The following is a 19744-nucleotide window of genomic DNA, read 5'->3' on the forward strand; positions in this document are numbered from 1 at the left end:
TTTTGCATTCATAAAACTTTCTTAAAAGCTAGTATTTACTGTAATTACTTATTAAAGATTAACAGTGCCCTCTGTTATGGGTATAGGCATGTTTCTAGTCTCTGCTCTGGAATCTTGTCTTTGCCACTAGCTTGTGTATTTGTAGAGATTTTCATCTAGGCCTCATCATACTGCTCGTTTCAGGCTTTATCTTCCACTCCAGATCAGCTGTAGAAAACAAAACATTGTCCTCTAAAAAGCCAATTGAAAAACCAGTCACGTGAGAGCAACCTGAATTCCGTACCTCTGGGGTTTGTGCCAGCTGGGACTGGTTATTTTCCATTGAAAACGAGACATTCAGTGATAAAGTCATGCCCAATGACAGTTGAATTAATGTTTTTTTGTAGTAGGAAGTCCTCTCTTCTCATTGCTTTGTGTAGGCAGTAAAGGGAGAGCTATAACTTCAGATGGCAATAAATTTTCTGCTCTGTGGTGGATCAAATGGAAGTTTCCCAGAGCTAGAATTAAACAATAATTAGCAGCTGATAAAATCCCCTTGACATCCTGCACCTTCTTTCATGCAGCATGAATATTAAGAGCTGCTTATCAAGCACAGTTCCTGATTAATATTCTCCGGTTTGTACAGGCCTGCTGCTTGCTTCCTTGAGGAAGGATTTATTTTAAAATACATAGACTGAAAAAAGACTTGGATGCGTGAAATGAAAATTAGAATTTCTTCGTAGCTGGGCTGTCCAGTGACTGCGTAGTGAGTTGTTTGCTACTTGTACTTCAGTTATTTATTGTTAAGGACTTTTTTAAAGGATTTTGGGGGCAAAACATTTGAATATTGGCTCTGTTTTGACCCCTTGAAGGTCATAAATGTGTAAAGCAGATCTTTTTAACTTAAGTAATTATTTATTGTAGTAATTCACAATTTACAACCCTGATTAAAGCGTAGCTCGGTGCACCGTACTTCCTTGGAAGAGCTTGCTCTTGGCTCTCCCGTAGGTAGGAGCAAAGTGCCGAGGACCAGGATTACACCCGACAGCACTGGGGAAGGTCTCTGCTTCGCGCCTCCCATCAGGGAGATCTCACCTCCGGGCCCTTCTGCAGCTCTCTGCCCTGTGGCTGGGATACGTGCCAAAACAGTGGCTCGGGTGGCTCTGTTTTGGGGAGCCACCAAATGCCACAGAAAGCCCTCTCTTGGCTCTGCAGGCAGCAGCAAGGGTGACACTGGGCATTCGAGCGTGGGCCGGCTCTCTGTATTTATCTGATATTTCCTCTGCCTCCTCGTCCCGCGCATTTGCGTGACCTCGGGCTCCCACGGGACTGCTTTCCTCCTTCTCCCCCGGGATACCGTTAATCACTTTCACAGCGACCCATTTTAAGATCTGAGCAAAAAAATATGATGAGGTAAGCTGATGTAATGTTTGCTGCTCGTGAAAAGGTTATGGGTCTGGGTAAGGCAGCAGAAGCGAATAACCATCAAACTCTGATCTCTGAAGGAGGGGAATATGATATCTAAGGCTTTTGAAACCTTTGGACCTTGCTTTTAAAATCTGGCATTTTAATGATCTTTTCTGAGTCCAAGCAGTTATTTCAAATGGCTTTCCAGAAGCAATTTGATTTATGCAAATAAGGAAGAAAATCAATCGCCATTTCAGATATTTGCATCTGTGTCCTGTCGCAGATTTTGAGCCCATGCATTTTTAGCTTAACAGAGCTCCGCGTTACCATTAAAGGCTTTTCTTGCTGCTGCTCTGATGAAAGAGAAGTCAACGCATCTGTACACTACCCAGTTCATCTTTTGCTGAGTGTGAAGAGACCTAAAGCTCAAAGAGATTTAATTTTCGTTTTAAACGTGCAGCAAAATCCTGGCTTGGCTGAAGGCAGTGGCAGTTTCCTTCCTGCAGAGCCTGGATATCAGAGGTGGCACCACGTCTGCCTGTTCCTGCACCGAAGGCATCCAACCTTGTCTGCTGCCTTGGCTGGCCCCGAAATCCCCTTGCACATGGGCCTTCAGCCCTCTCGCGTGATGGAAGTGTTGTGCCACTTACTGCACCCGGAGCGACGCTGACCTCTTGCAGCAGGATTCGCTTCTGTCCAGACTGGATCAGAGTTGAGCAGGCTTGCAGTCTATTAACAAATTTTGGGGACTCATTTTTTTGGGGGGGGTTCCTGAAGAGTAGTGTGGGGAAGCTCGAAGTGCTGTGAAACTCAAAAAGCTTGGATGGCTGTGGCGTATTTTTCTTGCAAAGTTCTGGAGAAAGGACGCGTAATTAAAAAATTATAAACATCGTTTAGATGTGTAATGTGTTCCTCCTATCCCTGTCTCATCCCCTTTGTGAGAACCCAGGGCCAGAATTACAGTATCTGAAGTTGCTTTTGGATCCCAGTCAGCTCCCATCTGTCATGATCTGTTTTTAATCGAATGGGTTTTCCATCTGAGAGTAGCTGTTGGATAGCGAAGGAGCAGAAATATTTGTGTTGTGAATTAGCCCAGAGTGAAGCTACAAACTTTTTTTTTTTTTTCACAACAAACACATGGAAAAATATTCTGCAGGGCAGTGCGGCTGGTCTGAAAATTGGCAACAACAGCTTCCGTCCCAGGGCCTGACCCCTGCGGGTTGCCTGTGCGGGTAAGATGTTTAAAGGGGGCATGAAATGCTCGTGCCACTCGGTCTTATTGCCCCTCGTGAAACCGCGCAGTTGTCACCGTTGTGTCTGTGGGTACTGTGGGAGCAAGGTCACTCGGCTTGGTTTTCCAGGAGAAATGTGAAGCAGAACGGGTGAATAGCCTGGATTTTCTGAGAGCTGTGCTCTCTTGGGAGCAGCAGATGGGTCGGATACAACAATTCAGTCAGATTCAGGCTCCTTACCATCAGTGCTCTGTAAAAAGCCCCAGATCTTAACAGCGCGTTCAGCTCTCAAATACCATGGAAGTGGGCTGTGGGAGACAGGGAGCACATGGCCTTGGGGACTGAACATGGTTGTAACAAGCAGAGAGGGAAGTGAGGCTGCAGGACCTCTGTGCTTCCAGGGCATCGGATGACACCTCGCCCTTACCAGGAAAGAAGGGGGGAAAAACCCCTTAGTGGTCTTCGGAAAAGTGTTTTTCAGCCTCGTCTTCAACACCCCTCTGGGGCTTTTCATGCAATACCTCTTATCTTTAAAAGCAATAACCCAGCATCTGCGCCTTGGCAGATGGGCTGGTGTCCTGGAGAAGAGGGTGATGCTTGTCCGTGCCTCATCCCTGCAGGCAAAGGGCAGAGCTCCTGCTGCAGGCAGGGGCTGAGGGAGGAGGGATGCTTTCCTGTTTCCTCTGCCAGATCCTTATCTCGCTCCATATGCGAAACCTGGAAAGTGCTTTAAAGACTCAGGAGCTGCCCTAACTGTGATTTCCATTATGTTGGAGTCGTGTGGTCACCTTTAGTGACCTGTGTTGGCTCAGGTCTTGTTGTGTCTCATGTATCTGTCAACAAGGCGGCAGGACCAGCATTGGGCTTGAAGGCCGGTGTATCTGAGACCAGAACTTGGCTTGTTTTTTTTCCCCTTTTTAAAAATGTTTTGGAGGCACTAGGGTCAAAAGGAAATATTTGTGTGCAATGTGTGTGTGTATGTGCGTGCACTTGTGACTCATTTTTCATCATGTCTTCTGGCAAAACAGTGTTTCTGTAAGGTGATTGTTCAGGATGTGTAATAGGGCTGGGCAAGGGAAACCTTGGGCTTGTTCTGGGCTTGTGTTGTTGTTTCCACAAATGTTAGAAAACCGTCTCGCCCTCACCTACTTCACATCACCTTTGAATCAGTCTGATAGGTACCAGAGGTGCTGGGCTGAGCTGTTGTAGTGCATGTACAGGTGTGTGTTACAAACCTGTGTAAAACCAGTGTTTTACAGAGCTGCAATTCCACAGCCCCCAGAGCTGAGTTCCCTTTGAATGTCCTTGTTAAACGAGAGCCGTGTGTTGCTTGAAAGGGCCAAGGTTGCATCTCCATATAGAAGGAAAACCTGGAGCATGGTGCAGGAGACCAGTAGCCCCTTAGGGTGTTGCCTAAGGACAGGACGAGCTCTTGTGGCTGCACATGCAGCAGATCCTGGGCTCCTCCAGACAGGCAGAGGGCAGGGTGTGCAACCAGACACCAGAAAAAGTGCCATCACAAAGCTTTAATCCCAGGGGGAGCAAAATCCATAGGAGCTGGTGATGAGGAGGGGTGGGAAACCACCGTTAGCTTTCCTGAGACCTCTGCTGCAAGCTGCGACAGGGCAACACTTTTAATTTCAGCTAGTCCTGCACCTTGGATGATATTCTTCATTGTGAGCAGGAGGAGCCAGAGAAATGCCGAATTTACCTGTTCTGCCTGTCCAGCCTTTGGACATACCCTGTGCTTCAGAGCCTGTTTTGACCTGTGCTTTCTTCTCCCTGACCAGGTCTATATAATCAACGTAACATGGTCCGACCTGACTTCCCAGATCATCTACCGGAGATACAGCAAGTTCTTTGATCTGCAGGTAAGTCTGTCTTTTCTTACACAAAACGTTATTTCTGCTCATACTCCCAGTCATGTGTGCAGCTGGGATGATCTACGTTTAAATAAGGCTTTGTGCTTGTTTGGTCTGTTACATGTCACGATCCTGAAACTTTTCAGACTCTGTCCTTGTAGGGTATAAGAGAAGTGGGTGGTATGCTCACAATGAGTAACTTGCACTGTAAAGACATTTGAAGCTGACATTTTCATGAATGGTTCCTATTGAAGAGGGAATCTAATTTTAAATACTTGAGATGCACTTTGAGAGGGAGCTACATCTTGGGCCCCCAGAAACTACTTCCCTAAATTGCTGTAAAGAACAGAGCTTTTGCACGCTCCCACAGCAATTTAGTAGTGGCGATGGCAGCGGAAACCTTCTGTCCCTCCTTCTAACCACCTCCCCAGCCAGCCAGCGTCCTGGTTCCTGCTGATTTGTTTTAAATACCCACTGTGGCTCTGTTGCTTTATCCCATGCCTTTGTATTTAGGTTTCATCGAAAGCTTTCTTGCTGGATTGATGCTGGGTAAAGTCTGAAGCCAGGAAACTAGAAAGTCTAAATTACAAAGTTTCAGTGTGGGCATCAGTTGCTTTGTTTCTAGTGCTGCTGCCAAGCACCTGTACAACTTGGGAGAGCTTTCTGGCTGCTGTACTCTTTAGCCATAATCCAGATCCATTGTGTGTACCTTTCCAGGCAGCAGGACTATAATTGCCTGGGGTTATAAAACCTCTGCTTGGGAACAACTGAAAGCAAAAACTGAGGATTAACAGACTCCTGAACTTTGGGGAAAATGCTGATTTGGGGCTGCAGCTTGTGGTTGGAACTGGGCTGTGTTCAGAATATCAAATGAGTCCTCACAGCCAGCGTTAAGGACATGCACAGCTGGCTGGGCTGTGGCCTGGGAAATAACAGCGAGCCAATTTGCTGGGATAACTTAGAAGAGAAATGGTTCCTCCCTTGAGTGCCTGGTCGGAGATACCTTAAAGAGTGAGAGTTTCATCATTGCTCCCCCTTTTCACACTGCTTGGACATCTGAAGACTCCAGCCAGTTTTGAAAGCCATACTGGTTACATTCTTCTGGCTTTTGCACTGGAAGACTGGACAATTTTTATAGCCAGTCTTGACGTCCACGATTGCTGTGTGACTGGAAGACAAAAAAGGGATGTTCTTAAGCCCCTTTCTACTTCTTTCTAGCCTGAAGCACCAGGCCCGTCAGTCCCACTGCTACGAATGATATGTGCAATGGCTTCTCCGTCTCTGATGTGCTTCCTAAAGATGCTCCGCTCTGTAATCACAAACATTTGTTGTCAGCGTGGCTTGTGCCCCGAACTGTTTCTTTCTCTCTTCTTTTTCTTTTCGCCCCAGTTCTGTTTTCATGCGTATGCTCTTCTGGGTCTCCTGGCCTTTCCTGGTAGGTTTGAAAAGTTCCCATCAGGCGTGGAGTTATCAATGGGGTTAGTGTGTTGGACAGGAAATGATGTCTCAATCAGGGAGTGAGCCCTGAAAGGTCCCATTGATAAGTGCAAGGGGGCCTAGCGCCAGTGGAAAACTCCCGCTTGCACAACGCTTCTCCCCCCACGAGAAAATACGACAAGAAAGTAGCAAAATTCCCTCCCTTAACCCTTTTCTCTCCCAGGGATCCCTGTCGGGGCCACCACAGCCTGAGCAGCGCCAGCCCTCTGCAACAGCCTCTTTAGCTCGTGCTGTGAGGCACTGCGAGTTCCCAAGGCCCTCACCTGGGGTTTCCAGCTCTTGTCGTGTCTCTGTAAGCATGTCGCCGTGCCTATCTGTGCCTCGGTTTCCTAGCTGTAATATGGGGACAAGGGCCTTTGTGCTCATGCTGCCATAAAGTGCTTTGAAACTCCCAGAAATGATGATTCTTTTTTCTTTTTCTTGTTATTAAATTTTTCTGGGCTCCTGATGCTGCCAGAGCATCTTGTGGGTGAGGCAGGGAAAAAAAGGGCTGTGGATCTTGAATTGCAACTCGTATTCATGATTCTAATTTGCAAGTCTGCAGTGGGAGTTAGAGGAATAAATGACAGATCAGGGCATGTTGGGAAACCCTTGCATTTTGAGGAACCCCTGGCTTGATGTGCAGTGATTCTTGCTCAGTGGCAGATGCTGCTTTACCACAGCATGGGGGGAAGCACCGAAAGCCTCAGGTAGGAGCTGGGCAGCCCCTGCTGCAGCCGCTTGCAATTGCCCACGTTGTTAAAGTTAAAATTGCCCAAGTGTTAAAGTCCCCCTGGTGTTGCAGAGCAGCAGTGTCAGGGTGTAGCAGTGGAGGATTCCCCACGTTTGCTGTCTGAACTGCGACTGGCTTGTAGTGGGGATCTGTGCTGGGCCACATCTTGCCTTGCAAACAGCAGTTCCCAGTTGTATTAAGGTACCCTGAATAGGAGAGGGATTTTTGCAATGGAAAACCCGGATCAGAGCTTTTCATGATGAAAATTGGAGACCAGCAATGAAAGTACCAGGCCCCATTCCCCAAACTCTTGAGGGGCTGAACCTGGCTCTTGGCCATAGACCACGTCATTGGTGCTGGAGGTGCCACCAGCTTGTTGATGATGAAGGCAGTCTCCTCAGATCCCCCTCCCTTTGCTCCAGGTAAGGGGCAGACCTGTGATTTCTAGATTTTTGATGGAAGCCTGAGCTTGTGACCTAGCACTGTGGGACTGGCTGGACCTGGTTTTTGCAACCTGCTACCAGGCACGGCAACGTTGCCTTAGCATAACCAATCTACGTTGGTAGTGTCACTCTTCTGACGAGGCCCTTCCAGCACAAAACCCATGGCAAAGACCCAGTGAGTAATGCTCAGCCGGTTCACAAGCACCACTCGTATCTAAAACAGCCGGAGGCTGCAGCTCCCCTCATCCCAGTGTGCTCACGACAGAGCCGTGTTTCAGGGCTTCCGAAGCCTGCACGTGCCTCCTTTGCTCTTGAGTGAAGTGGAGGAACAAGGGCTGACTTGTAATGGCTTAATCAGGGCTGCGATGCCTGATGTTGACAGTGACACTGGATAGGACCCATGGGGAAGCCCGGGGGGTTGCCAGGGGCAAAGAGAAAGGAATACAAATAATTAACTTCACTACTGTAATTTCAGGTTTCTTTAAAAAAGAGCCCGCCCTTCCCTGAATGGCTGTCTCTGCGACAAATGGCTCAGAGGTTTAAGAGCCCTTGTATCATACTGTTGTATGTTGTTGTGGTGTTGCTGTTCTTATTTTTTTTAATACTTCCTAGCAAATCCTGTTAGGCACTGAAGGCACTTAGAGGCTGCTCTGTCCCAAGGATTCAAAGCCTGGCAGTGTTTAGCCGTGCTGTCTCAGCAGTGCATGTGCTTGAATTTTGTCAGGAGGTTTTCGAGATAAGTAATAGGGCGGTGAATCTGGACACATTGTGGGATTTTGAAGCTAGAGTTTGCCCCGTGAAGGTGTGGTAAGTAGAAACCAGATCCAATGCAACGATCCAAGCTCTGTGCTGCTTCAGTGAGGTCTGGAGGTCTCTAAATGTGGGCTTAAATGGTGCCACAACACCCTGATTTGATTTAATTGCGCAACCAAGTCACATCTGCTGCTGCATGTGGGTCAAATCACGGCAGCAGACTACGTGTGGATGCCAGTGTTGCAGTAAATAGGACTGTAAGTATTGAATTAGCTCTGCATAGATGAAAGCAGTACGATAAATTGCTTGTCAAGTCCAATTATTTGTTGTCCTTCACCCTAGAGAGGCGTTTGCACCTGAGCACCGTGTGGGGTCAGAGCCACCTCTTAATGTGATATTTGAAATGCCACTTTTGGATGCACCCTGCACCTGGGTCCTTGGCTCTTGCCTGCAGTACAGAACAGGGGAGCCCTTCACGGGGAGAGCGATGTGAGCATCAGCCTGCAGCAAGTCCTGAGCCTCGTGGCAGGCTGGGGGCTCCTTCAGGCATTTTACCTGGATGCCATCTGAGTTTTCCCACCATCACTGGTGGGTTTGCTGGTGGTGGCAGCAGAATCCTGTCCTGAGCTGGTAGTCCTGGTAGACAGTGCTCCTGCTGTCCCTGAGGGAGCTGAGAAAGGACACTTTTATTGGGATAGCAGGGATCATGCCTGGCATTTCCACTCTGCAGTAAGAGACATCTACAGATGTAAGGCCCATGATTTTCCTGCTGGGAAGTGGTTTTGCAGGGTGGGGATTTGCAGTTGAGCACATGCAGAAATTTCCTAAAGCATAAGGTGAGGAAGGGTGGGGATGCAGCCAGCTCACCCTCCCAGTGGCCACGCTGGGATGGGAAGCAGCAATGGGGTTTGCAACTGGTGTGGGTGTGGAGGGTGGCTCTTTTCCCCCTTGCCCAGCTCACCCTGCCAGTTGCTCAGTGCCACTTGGGGCGTTTTATAGATGCTGTGACCCCAGCTGGGTGCTGCCCCTCTCTGCTGAGAAACCCTCTCCCCCAGCAAAGCGGGCAGGGCAGATGTGGCCCTGCTTCAGTGCCTGGTGTCTTAGCTGAAATCACCAGCAGTGCATCTTCGGCATTTTATCCAGTGACTCCAAATGTTCTAGTCTGCTTCTGTGTCGGTGTTACTTGGTGGCTGGATCAGAGTGTAGACAGGACAAGAGCCTCAGCACAGGGGCCCAGCTCTGTGTTCAGATACCAGCTTCTCCATCCTTCCCGTGAGGATGGTGGGTCTCTGTGTGCGAAGCTGGGAATTGCCTTTCTTGCAATTGCAAAATGCAGCTTTCTCCAAGACAAAGCACAGCAGCTGCCTTTAGTGGCACGCAGTAATCCCACATTGTGTTTCTGATGGTATGAGAGGCGAACGACGTCCCCGCCAGAGCCGCGGCAGGAATGTGAGGTAGGCAGATCACAGTCTCTGCACACAATGACCCACACAGACGTTTTGGCCACAAGGAGACATATGAAATGTCACAATTTTGAAAAGGCAAATAAACAAGGCGCTGCTCAAGCATTTGCTTTGTGTATCAGTTAGCAAAAAGTTATCTGGCTGATGCGGTCTGCTGATCTAAGCAGGTTTTCTTCAAAGTGGTGCAGAAAGAGGAACTCACTAGCAGCCAATTAGAACATTAAAAAAAAGAAAAAGAATATCAAGACTTTTATTAGGGAGCGGAAAAAGATGTAAGTTGTTTCCAGTCTGACGATAAAACATCAAGAGCTTCATTTGTTATTGCTAGGGCCATCCTGATTGTTTATAGTGCTGTAATGAAGTAACTGAGCACTGAAGAGCACATTAAACAAAAACAGTACTATAAAAAAGTCCTCGCGGTCTGTAACTCCGCTTGTTCAGACTGGTGTTTGTCTGACTGCTGCTGCTATCGATCCTTCTTCTGTACCGTGCTTTTCTGTACCGGCGTCCCTTCTTCTGTTACCCCAAGCTGTGTCAAATATTGTAACATCCACTCTCATTTCCAGTGTAACTTCACCACGTGTCTGAGCACTCGGTGTCTTACAGGGTTACTGGGATTCGAGACGACCTGGCAGCCTCGGGGTATCGGCTTCCTGGGGCAGAGCGAAGGGGGAATTGGCACGGGGTGCTTGTGGGGCAGATGTCTGATGTAACCTGGTGAAAATGCTTACATTCTCAGCATTAGTTACTTTGGCCAAGTGGAGACCCACAGTCACTAAATCTGGTGGCCCAGCACGGTCTAACTCAGTACCGACTGTTTTTGTAGGGCATGTGGTATTTTGTGTTATAACGTCCCTGCTTTTAGCTCTGTAGGAGCGGCGGATCAACAAGCTCAAGCATGTGCTGAGTTTATCAGTGACGAAGACTGTAGGTAAGAATGCAATGGGACAAGCACGTTCCCGAGTTTGCAAAAGGCTCCCAGCCACCACCAGAGCTTCTCAGGCACCCGGAGCAGCAGGCTCACCTCGTGGTGCCCGAGGGCGATCCCTTCCAGAGGTGCCACCCCGTGAGCAGCTCCGGGTGCTGGGGAAGGGCAGGAGGGCTGCTGGCGAGGCCCCGTGCGTGATGCAGCTTGCCCCTCTCGCCGCGTGGGAGGCTCGCGTTTGAGAGATTCCCAGCCTCTGATGAGCTCGGGGAGTGTTCCTGCGGGCTACGTGTGTGCGTCTGAGGGTGCATATGGAAGCACGCAGAGAAGCTGGAAGAGAAGGTGGGGTCAGCAGGGGAGGAGTGGGGAGAAACAGCATGGTAGGGGGGTGGGTCGAGCTGTGCTGTGAACGCACCGGGGCTCTGCAGTCAAGGCGTGGGCCTCCCTCCACTCTGGACTATGCTGGCATTGGCCAGGATGGTCTTTCTGGTCTCAAGGATCGCATTTTTCCTGCTCCCACTCTCCTGGTGTGGGATGCTGGGCCTCAGCATCTTGGCCCCGCTGCAGGCATTGAGAGCTGCTGTGAAATCCTCCTCCGGACCAGGCGCCTGGCACCATAGCTGACCCGCAGGGTTCAGCCCCAGGGCTTGGCTTCAAGGCCGTCCCTGGCAGTCTTGAGGCCATAGGGAAGTAGTTACTCCAGCAGTCGGGATGTACGGGTCGGTTTGACGACAGCTTCCTTAAGAACAGGATCGAAACTGAACCTAGCCTGGGAAAATTCAGAGGAAATCAGAGCGTGGCTCTGTCAACATGTCTGCTCCCAAAGGTCAGCACCGGCTCCCTGGGGACAAATGGCACGTCCTTTCTCCCGAGTAAACACGGGCCATTTGTCTGCCGTCCCAAACAGCACGTGCAGAGGCCGGCGGTGGTGAGGTCTGCAGGTGATGCAGCAAAGCAGATTTCCAGGAGAAGCCGTGAGCCACCAGTCGGGAGCGCTGGCCGTGCTGCCTGCCTTTTGGCAGCTCTGCTGGAGCTCTCGGAGCAGCCGGGCCTGATTCAGCTCTCAGCAGAGAGCCCTGCCTACTCCTCTCAGGAACACAGCCCGGCGGCAAGCCTGCCGGTAACAGGGGAATTGAAATTCCCTTGGAAAAAAAATTAGTAGCTGATGTGGTTATTGAGCTGGGAATGATTGTCTTAGATGATTAAAGGCTATTTAAATGCCATTTTTTTCCTTCTGGGGCTTAGTCAGTGCCGTAGGATACCAGCTGGCTTGGGGCAGTATCTTTGTCTTCAGTGAATAAATGGAATTGTTTATAATTCTTATTTCCATCATTATTTAAATGTTTGCTTGGCAAAACAATCTGTTCAGTTTCCAGTATTTGTTTCTAAAGAGACAGTACACGTCAGACAGATGAGGGCCATGATGGGGAAATGGCAAAGCGCCTGCCCAGCTACAACAGAGGCCACGTTCGAAGAACACGGCAAATAACCTGCAGCTGTGGAAGAGACCTGGCCTGCGGGGACCCTCCCCTTGTACTTGTGCACGTGGGTGCTGTTAGGACATAAAGCTGACACTGATATCACCCGTACTCTGCAGCATTGGGAATCTTTGCTGCACAAACCCAGGATCCTGGATCCCACCATGGCATTGGTGACTGCTGGTTGCTGCTTGGGGTCATTGCAGCAGGTGGGCATTGCTCCATAAAATGCTGCTAGTCCCCTAGAGTTGACAAGTACTTATTTCCCTGGTGGTTTTATCCTGTGCGTAGAATCAGGGGTATTGAAACATTTCGTTGTGCCATCGAGCAGCTTTTACCTCATCCACCCCAGATTAAATGCCAATTCACTTCTAAGGCCTTGCAGGAGCATGGCATCAAGTGGCAGGCTGCTCTGAAGCTGAGTTTTTCCCTCCATCCTTGTGACCTCCTCACGTGCAGTGCTCTGACAACCTGAGGCCTTCCGAGGGACTGCACAACCAGCGAGGTGCTCTGGGCGCTGCAGGTGAAGCACTGCCTCGGCTGTGAAAGGCCGGTCGTCATTCGCATTCAGTTTGGAGCTGCTCTTTAGTCAGGCTCCCAGTCCTAGAAGTAAAACAAAGTTTAATTAAGCCACTGGCTCTATATGTAGTTAGAGAAAGGAGTAGGGTTTGTTTTTAGAAAGGTTGGGGGTGTCACAAAGAGGTGGTTGACTTCTTTACTGTGTCCTCCTAAATACACATGGTCTCCTGCTGATGTGCCTCCCCTTTCTTAGGGGATATCTTCCAGTTGTCCCGCGTGCAGTGAGTGCTCCTGGCGTGGCAGCTAAACACTTCATCAAGCCTGGTGGTCTTTGAAGGGAAAACATGAACTGTAAAAATGCAAGGGGTACAGCATGGGATTGCAGAATGGAGTGTGTGTACATTGATGTATCACTGATTCCTACTGGAAGAAACCAGAATTGCTCAACTGTGTGCTTGTGGTCAGCGGGTCGACTTTGCTTGTCAAGAGAAGAGCCTGTGCCCCTGGGGCCGACGGTGCCGGGGGTTTTCAGCCTGCTGCTGCTCCGACACGCCGTGCAGCTGCAGTGCGCACACGGACAGGGCGTGCTCTGAGGTGGGAAACGGTTTTGAAATTACTGCCTCTCGTGATGCTAAGGCTTGTGTTTTGCTCCGCGTGGTTTCACAAGGCCTGGATCCCACATTTACAGTGCCCTGTAAATGTCGTCAGCCCAGGGAGGGTGTGGAGTCCCTCTCCAAGGTGCGTGATCGTGCTGGGGTGGCGACGGCTGCCAGCTCTGCTTCACGGTGGACGGCCTGGGAGCTTCAGAGGGGAGGGTGCATCAGGGTGTGGAGTTACAAACTGGCTCACATTTCAGGTGGAGAGTGAGAGCTCATAAAGCAGAGCTCCCCCGGGAGCCCCCATCTCTGTAGGATCCAGCGGCTGTGGGAAGTGCCGGGGTTAGGAGCCCCAGCAAGTGCTGAGGGCTGAGGCAGCTTCCTCTGGCAGCTGTCACGCTCGAGGAAACGTCAGAAATGAGAAGAGTGACAGAGCTCAGCGGTGCTGATCTCTCACTTAGTAAGAGCCCAGTGGGATGTGGTTTTTAGAAGGTTTATTGTCTTCATGACTGTGAGAGAGAAACCTGCGCCGAAGGCTCTTGGCCCAAAGCTTCGTAAGCATTGGGAAAGATTGGGGAAAATGCAGCTGCGATGCGAGTTCCTGTGCCAGCTTCCCTCTCTAGTTTGGATCTGACAGCTGTGAAGTGATGCCATGTTACCAGATGCTCACACATTCATGGGATAGTATTTTTGGAACCGGGCGAAGACTGAAGAAGTGTCTGTGAATATTATTTGGAAGCTTTAAACAAATTGCTTTACCTGCTCGCTAGGCCGTTTTGCCATGTATGTGGTTTTTATCAATTATCTAGAAAAAGTTTAACTTGGGCAGATCTTTCCAAACCAAGAAGCCCAAGGGAGCGCTGCAGAAATGTAATGGATAGCACATTTCCCACTGTACGAATTCTCACTGTCTGGAGTGGGAACCTGCTTTATCGAGGATTAAAGGCATTCTGCTGGGGAACAGAAAGGTTAGCTTGTGCACTAGTGTCAGGCGCTCACTCAGCATCCACCATTTGGGCTACGCAAGCTTGCTTCCAGCAAAAATCCTTAGGAATACTTGAATAATATTGAACTCCATTTATGGGCCTCCAGTGAGCAAAGAAAGCAGTGAAATTAGTCAAAAGGATTATTTGAATTGTTTTTTTTGAGGTTTGGTTTGTGTAAGTTCTCGTTATCAGTACCTCCAACCCATACCTCCTGCTGACGCCTGGGGCTGTGAGGATGGTGGGGCTCGTCTGGGTACATCCGCAGGGAGGAGATGCAACAGATCTCCCAAATCAGCTGAGGAGGATTCAGACCGATTTTCCTAGCTGTTGGTTGCTTTTCACGTTAAAAATTCAGATGCATTAGAAACATGAGTCCCTGCAAGGTACTGATGCTAAGGGCAATGTAAAAACTTGCCTGAAATTGCCAAAATTTCTGAATGATGCTCTCACAATTTTGATGTTGGGCCCATGGATGCTGTTTTTGTCCCTGGCCCACATCTCATACAAGGGATTACGCAGAGTGGTGGTAAAACTGGGCTGAATGCCTTGCTTCACCTGAGTGGGTCGAGGCTAAACACACGCCTCCTGTGGTGTCCCACCTCTGTTACTCCGGTGTTGTCAGGTCCCATCGCAGCCCGTTCGCTCTCCCCAGCAGGATTTAAAGCTCAGCCTTGGGAGGAGCCCCCTTGTTTGTTAACCTTGTTCCAGGTTTTGTTTGCTGGAACAATAAAACACAGGAGAGCAGTGCGTTTCCTTTTTTTTTTTTTTTTTTTAACCAAAGATCAAGATATTTTTTCTGGAATCTCTGTCTGAAAATTACATTCCTTGGCAGGATTTCTCCCTGCCCTTTCTTCCCTGAAGCACCCAAGTCCGAAGAGTTGAGGCAATGACAGTTCCTCCCCTTCTGCTGCTTTGCTGCTCATGATCGCGTTCAGCTTTCCATTATTTATACTGCGGAAAATCGCGTGGAGTTCACACCCCCGGCCCCCAAACACAATTCCGCTTTTGTGCAGGGAACACAATCCTTCACTTTCATTGAGCGTGCGGGGACCGAGACGAGAAGTGCCTGTTGTGTTCGCATCCCTTGGCTCGCGATGAGAGGAGACGGTTGTTTTCACAAACGTCCGAAATAGCCCTGCAAGGGTTACGGGGAGTTTATTTACATTAATGCAGTTAAGTGCAAATAGAAAATCGCCCAGCCAGAATGGAAAGGTTACGCGGGGCTCTGTCAGGGCTCCTTTGCCTGCCACCTCGCCCCTCCTGGCTTTCTGCTCCCGCAGGCTCTGATGTGGGCAGGCTGTGTCTGGAAGGGACCGCGGCTCGTGGTGCTGGCGGGCCGGGCTTTGCTCACAGGAAAAACAAACTCATCAGCCGGCGTTTCTTCCACCACGGACTGCCCGCAGTCCTGCCTGCCACAGGAGAGGCTCCCTTCAGCCTGATTTGTGAGCGCTGGGGGCTTTTTGCTTCTTCCCCGTAGCACCTGAATAATTCTGCAGGAGCGGCGTGCGGAGTGGGAGACTGAGAGTTTACTTCCCACCTTATTCCCTTCCTGCATGCAGTCGCGACACGTTTCTCCTTTTCTGCAGCCAGAGCAGTTTCGTGTCTTATGCAAGCACAAGTATTCCCACTGCAGAGCTGTCTCTTGTAATTTCCCCTTTCCCTTCCTCAGGGGAAGCGTCAAGGAGTCTTCGGTGGAGTGGTCAGGGCAGCAAAATGTGCGGAGGAGCCACGCTGCTGAGCGGATGAGTGGCAAAGTGTTGCAGGAAGCAAGGATATCGGTGATCTGTGAAACCACGGCTTTTCACACGCTTGCTCCTGGGTACCCCGTTTGACGAACAGCCTGCACACCTGGGGCTTTGCTCTCTGCCTTTGGCTTTTATTTAAAAGGGGAGAGCTGTTCTGTAGGATCCGTGCAGGAAAGGGAGGGCTTGAACTCCTACAGCACGCCGGATCCGTTGGCAGTGCCTGGGCCGGTAACTTGCATCCTGCCCTCCCTTAGCTGAGGCTTCAGCTGTGCACTCAGTGTCTCCAGCCTTAGTTCTCTGAAGCCACGCCATTGAGCTGTTGGGTCAGCACTTGCTCTTCCCTGCCTGTTCCCAAGAGAAGTGTGACAGGGTCGAGGGTCCCTTGCTGTTTGTGACCGGGGGGACCCTGAGGAGCGCTGGCTTTGGAGAAGGATCTCTCAGGCTCTTGTGTTCCTGTTTGTTTTACATGCAGTTTCCCAAGGAAAGAGGAAGCCGCAGTGCTGGTGTTCGGGGTTGGACGAGGCTTTAAAATGCAGCTGGGCCCAAGAGAGATGCTTGGAAGGGAAGCACAAACCTGCAGGAGCACGAGTGGGTTTGGTGCAGTTTCTGAAGTGCTTGCTGGTGCTAGCTATTTCATGGGACAGGTCCTAGATATTTTAGGGACAGGTACTAATCAATTTAGCAGCATTTTTGCAAACTGAGTTAGCACAAGAGCCCCGCACCTGGGTCTTGCTGCATTTGTTTATTTTAAGGGTGTGCTAAGGAAACCAGTGCAACTTGCTGAGCTGCTACCTTCAGCCAGGTGTTTTGAGAGAGGTGTCGGACAAACCACAAAAACCCTGTGAGAGAGGAAAATGCCAGATGAGAGGGAATTAGAAAGTAATACAGAAAAGGACTAAGTAAAATGCTAACAAGAGAAAATGCTTTGGGAGAGCCAAGGTGAGCTTAATGATTGAAGTTTTGTCTTACAGGGAATGTATCTGATTCACCTGGAGCAAATTACTCTACAGGCTGTTCATTTTTTCTGGCTAATCTCTGGCTTCTGACAACCCAGAGAGTTTAGGCCCTTGTGTGGTCTGGGGAGCCTTGAAATCCAAGCCCAGGCTCGTCCCGGTCACTGCCGTGCTGTGCTGCTGCTGCCCGAGCAAAGCTGGTGCGTGGGTATGCCAGGCAAAACTTCTGGGAGGAAAATACGTTGTGGGATGGCACACGGGGAATACCTGAGTCCCTGTAACAAATGCAGGTCTCCCTGCAGTTTCTGGTGTGTTGGCGACTGCTTGCGCAGCTTTGCCAAAACTTCTGCAGTTGTACGTGACACTTACTGTGTTGCTGTGCTGAGGGTGCTGGTCTCTGGCTCATCTTGTTTGCAGATGCAGGTGGGATTTGGGATTTGGTGTTTCAGGAGCTGGCAGAGATTTGGTTACCGTTGGGATCTGGGAATAGGGAAGATGGAACTTTACAGGGTGGTGTGCTCCACGAAGGTAGTCCCTAGGTGTCCTTGTGCAAAGGGAGAAGTTGGCAAAAAGCATTTCCAAGTTGGAGGAAGCCCTACAAAACGTCAGGTTCGCCTGGGAGCAGCCCTGGAGTACGAGGCTGAGCAGGGGGTGCTGTGGGCTGCGGGAGCATCGGCGCTGTAGGGTCGTGCCTGTTGCAGTTAAGAAACCTCATCTCAAATCCTGTCCCACTCCTAGGTCAAAATAGTTTCATTGCCTTAGTACGGGGATGTTTTTTGTGCAATTACAAGCCGGGAGTCTGCGGTGCGGAACGAGGAACGGGGAACTGCTGGTGCGGCAGGGAGGTTATCTGGAAATATCTACCCATAAAATGGGGGCTATAATCAGCCGCCTGGAGAAAGTTTATTCATTAATGTTTGTAAAGTGCTTTGAAGTCTTTGGCTGGGAGTCCTTTTAACAGAGCCAAACGTTAGTTGTATTACAGTAGCTAAGCCAGACCTTAATGACCACGTTCCCTCTCCTCCCCCCAAACCCCCAGCCTTTTCTAACAGGGTTTGGTGAAGAAGTGAAAAGTCAGCAGAGTGACCAAAGAAAAGCGAAGTGCTCAGCAGAAATATAAATAGTGCTTTTCTTTCTTGGGATTTTGTCCTGGTCCCATGGACTTTTGCTGCCAGGGGTAGAATTTGTAGAAGGGACAAAGGGTTTCCTTCCAGGCCTGTTCCATGTTATCCCAACGGGTAACTGATTTAGGATGTCCAGACACGAAGCCCCTGTGCTGATACCTCTCAGCCTGGTCCTAGAGCTGCCTCAGAGCAGGGCACTCTGATTTCTTGCAGCCGTTGAGCAGCAGAAATGAGCATGGCCTGATGAGCTGCTCTGATGGGGTGCTCAGCTCTGGCTGCCCGTAAGTGCCCCTGGCTCCATGCGTATCCATCCTACAGAACTGCCTACCCCCTGTCCGGAGCAGAACAGCTTTGGCTGTTGGATATGCCTGATCTCTGCTGTCAGGAGGTGAGGCTTGGTGTTGCTGGCAGCAAGGCCGTTTGCTTTCACGTGAAGGATGCAGGGTGGGTTTGGTCCATGCCATAACCCCCGAGAACCTGTATGTGGTCGCACAGCGTGGAGGCCAGCAGGTAGGTGGGTGCACCAGCAGCCGTGGTGCGAGGACACGTCCCAGAGCTCCAGCTGCTGTCACAAAACTGCTCTCCAGGCGTGTCCCCACTTGCTCTGGGTGGCAGCTAGGAATGTGTCACTGGCGTGGCCTGATGTGTCACAGACACAGCCGATAACCTTCCTGGCCGGTCCGACACCCGGCTCGCTGTGCATCCTTTTCCTGGCCTCGCCCAGGGCTAGGCTGGGACATCTCCTGCCTCGGCTACGGCACTGCTGGTCTCTGCCTGACCATTTTGGTTGTCCTCGCTCCCCTTTGTGTGGGGGAGGATGCTCTGCGGTGGGATTACGCAGAGCAGCTACACTGGGTCTGAAGGGGGGTGGGAAGGAGATTGGGGTTCGTCCAGCCCAGATGTCAGGAAAGGGACTTGCAAAATAGAGAGGAGCCAACATCTTCCCCCCAAAAACCATCCGTTTCTAGTGACCCGTCCTTCGAAAGCGCCCTCTGACAGTGGAGCTCGCAGCCAAAGGCTGACCCATCCCTCGCCTCTAATCTGCTCTTTCCTCCTCAAGTCCGGTCCCTGGAAGGACACCGCTCTCCAAGAAGACATTCCAGGGGGGTTTGATCACCGTGCTCGCTGCAGCCGGGCCGAGCTTGTGCTCCAAGCACCTGCTGGTTCATTTAATTAGCAACAAATGAGAGGCGTGGGTTGGGGGAAGAGAGAGCAGCACCCTGGTGAAGTATTTGCTGCGATGTGATGTATTTTATTTTGGGTTCGGGAGGCAGGCCATGAGGAACATTTTCCAAAAGGCTCCATAAACCACCTCCGTTCACAGGGTGATTATTTGAGGAGGGAGGAGGGTGTGGATTTAAATCGGTGCTGCTGATTTCTGCAAACAACCACATTATTTTTAATTCATACTCCAGGCTGCCTCGCCCGTGGCTTGATGTTAGGAGCTGTGAATTTTCCACGTCATAACAAAGTCCCTCTATAAAAGAGAGCCCTTTCAATATATTCTAAAAAATTGATTTGAGATATGTCAGGCTCTCAAGTAAGTCAGTCTTTAGGGTGGAAAACTCTTTCCTTCCCTTGTGGTGACCCGTTAATTTATTTGTATTGCAGCAACACAAACCAGCTCTGAGCAGACCTCGGTCTCCTTGGTGTCTGAGGACGGAAAATGCATGAGAGGCCGCAAGCCCTGATGAACACAAATTGAAAGCAATAATCCCTTTGTTCATCGTTATGAGCTGAGCCCAGGCGCTCTCTGTTGAGATAAAAGCATCGTGCAGCTAGCCCCATCTTATTATTGAAGGGAGTGGAGATGGGCCAGCTGGGGTAATGCTGCAGGACCGAGCCGTGGGTGCTGGGTGCTCGCTGTGCTCCTGCCTTGAGAGATGAGCAGTGAGAGCCTCGTGCAGGAAGGGTCACGCTCAGCTTCCGCGTGCTCCAGCCCACAAGCACTGGGTCAGTTTTTCTCCATGGGGAGGCAAGTTTAGCAACGATCTCTAGTGCTTCTACACCTGGTGCAAACCATCATTCACAGCCTTATAGACACGTGTCTATAGACACATGAGGGGTATT

At 50.2% G+C, this 19744-nt stretch overlaps 1 protein-coding gene and 1 long non-coding RNA gene across 4 annotated transcripts in view; one reads left to right on the plus strand and one right to left on the minus strand.

The window, feature by feature from the left end:
- Positions 1-19744, plus strand: part of SH3PXD2A (SH3 and PX domains 2A) — a 253306-nt gene that overhangs the window by 35900 nt on the left and 197662 nt on the right. For all 3 annotated transcript variants that reach the window (XM_013174500.3, XM_048060341.2, XM_048060342.2), the window contains exon 2: positions 4409-4489. In XM_013174500.3, the coding sequence (XP_013029954.3) occupies positions 4409-4489 (81 nt within the window). The remainder of the gene's footprint in view (positions 1-4408; positions 4490-19744) is intronic.
- LOC106031851 (uncharacterized) lies at positions 16313-18267 on the minus strand. Its single transcript, XR_007161947.2, has 3 exons — positions 18152-18267; positions 16920-17030; positions 16313-16436 (listed from the first exon to the last, which is right to left on the minus strand). It is a non-coding gene; the product is annotated as an uncharacterized lncRNA (long non-coding RNA).

Source organism: Anser cygnoides, chromosome 7 (assembly GCF_040182565.1).
Source record: "Anser cygnoides isolate HZ-2024a breed goose chromosome 7, Taihu_goose_T2T_genome, whole genome shotgun sequence".
Taxonomy (NCBI): Eukaryota; Metazoa; Chordata; class Aves; order Anseriformes; family Anatidae; genus Anser; species Anser cygnoides.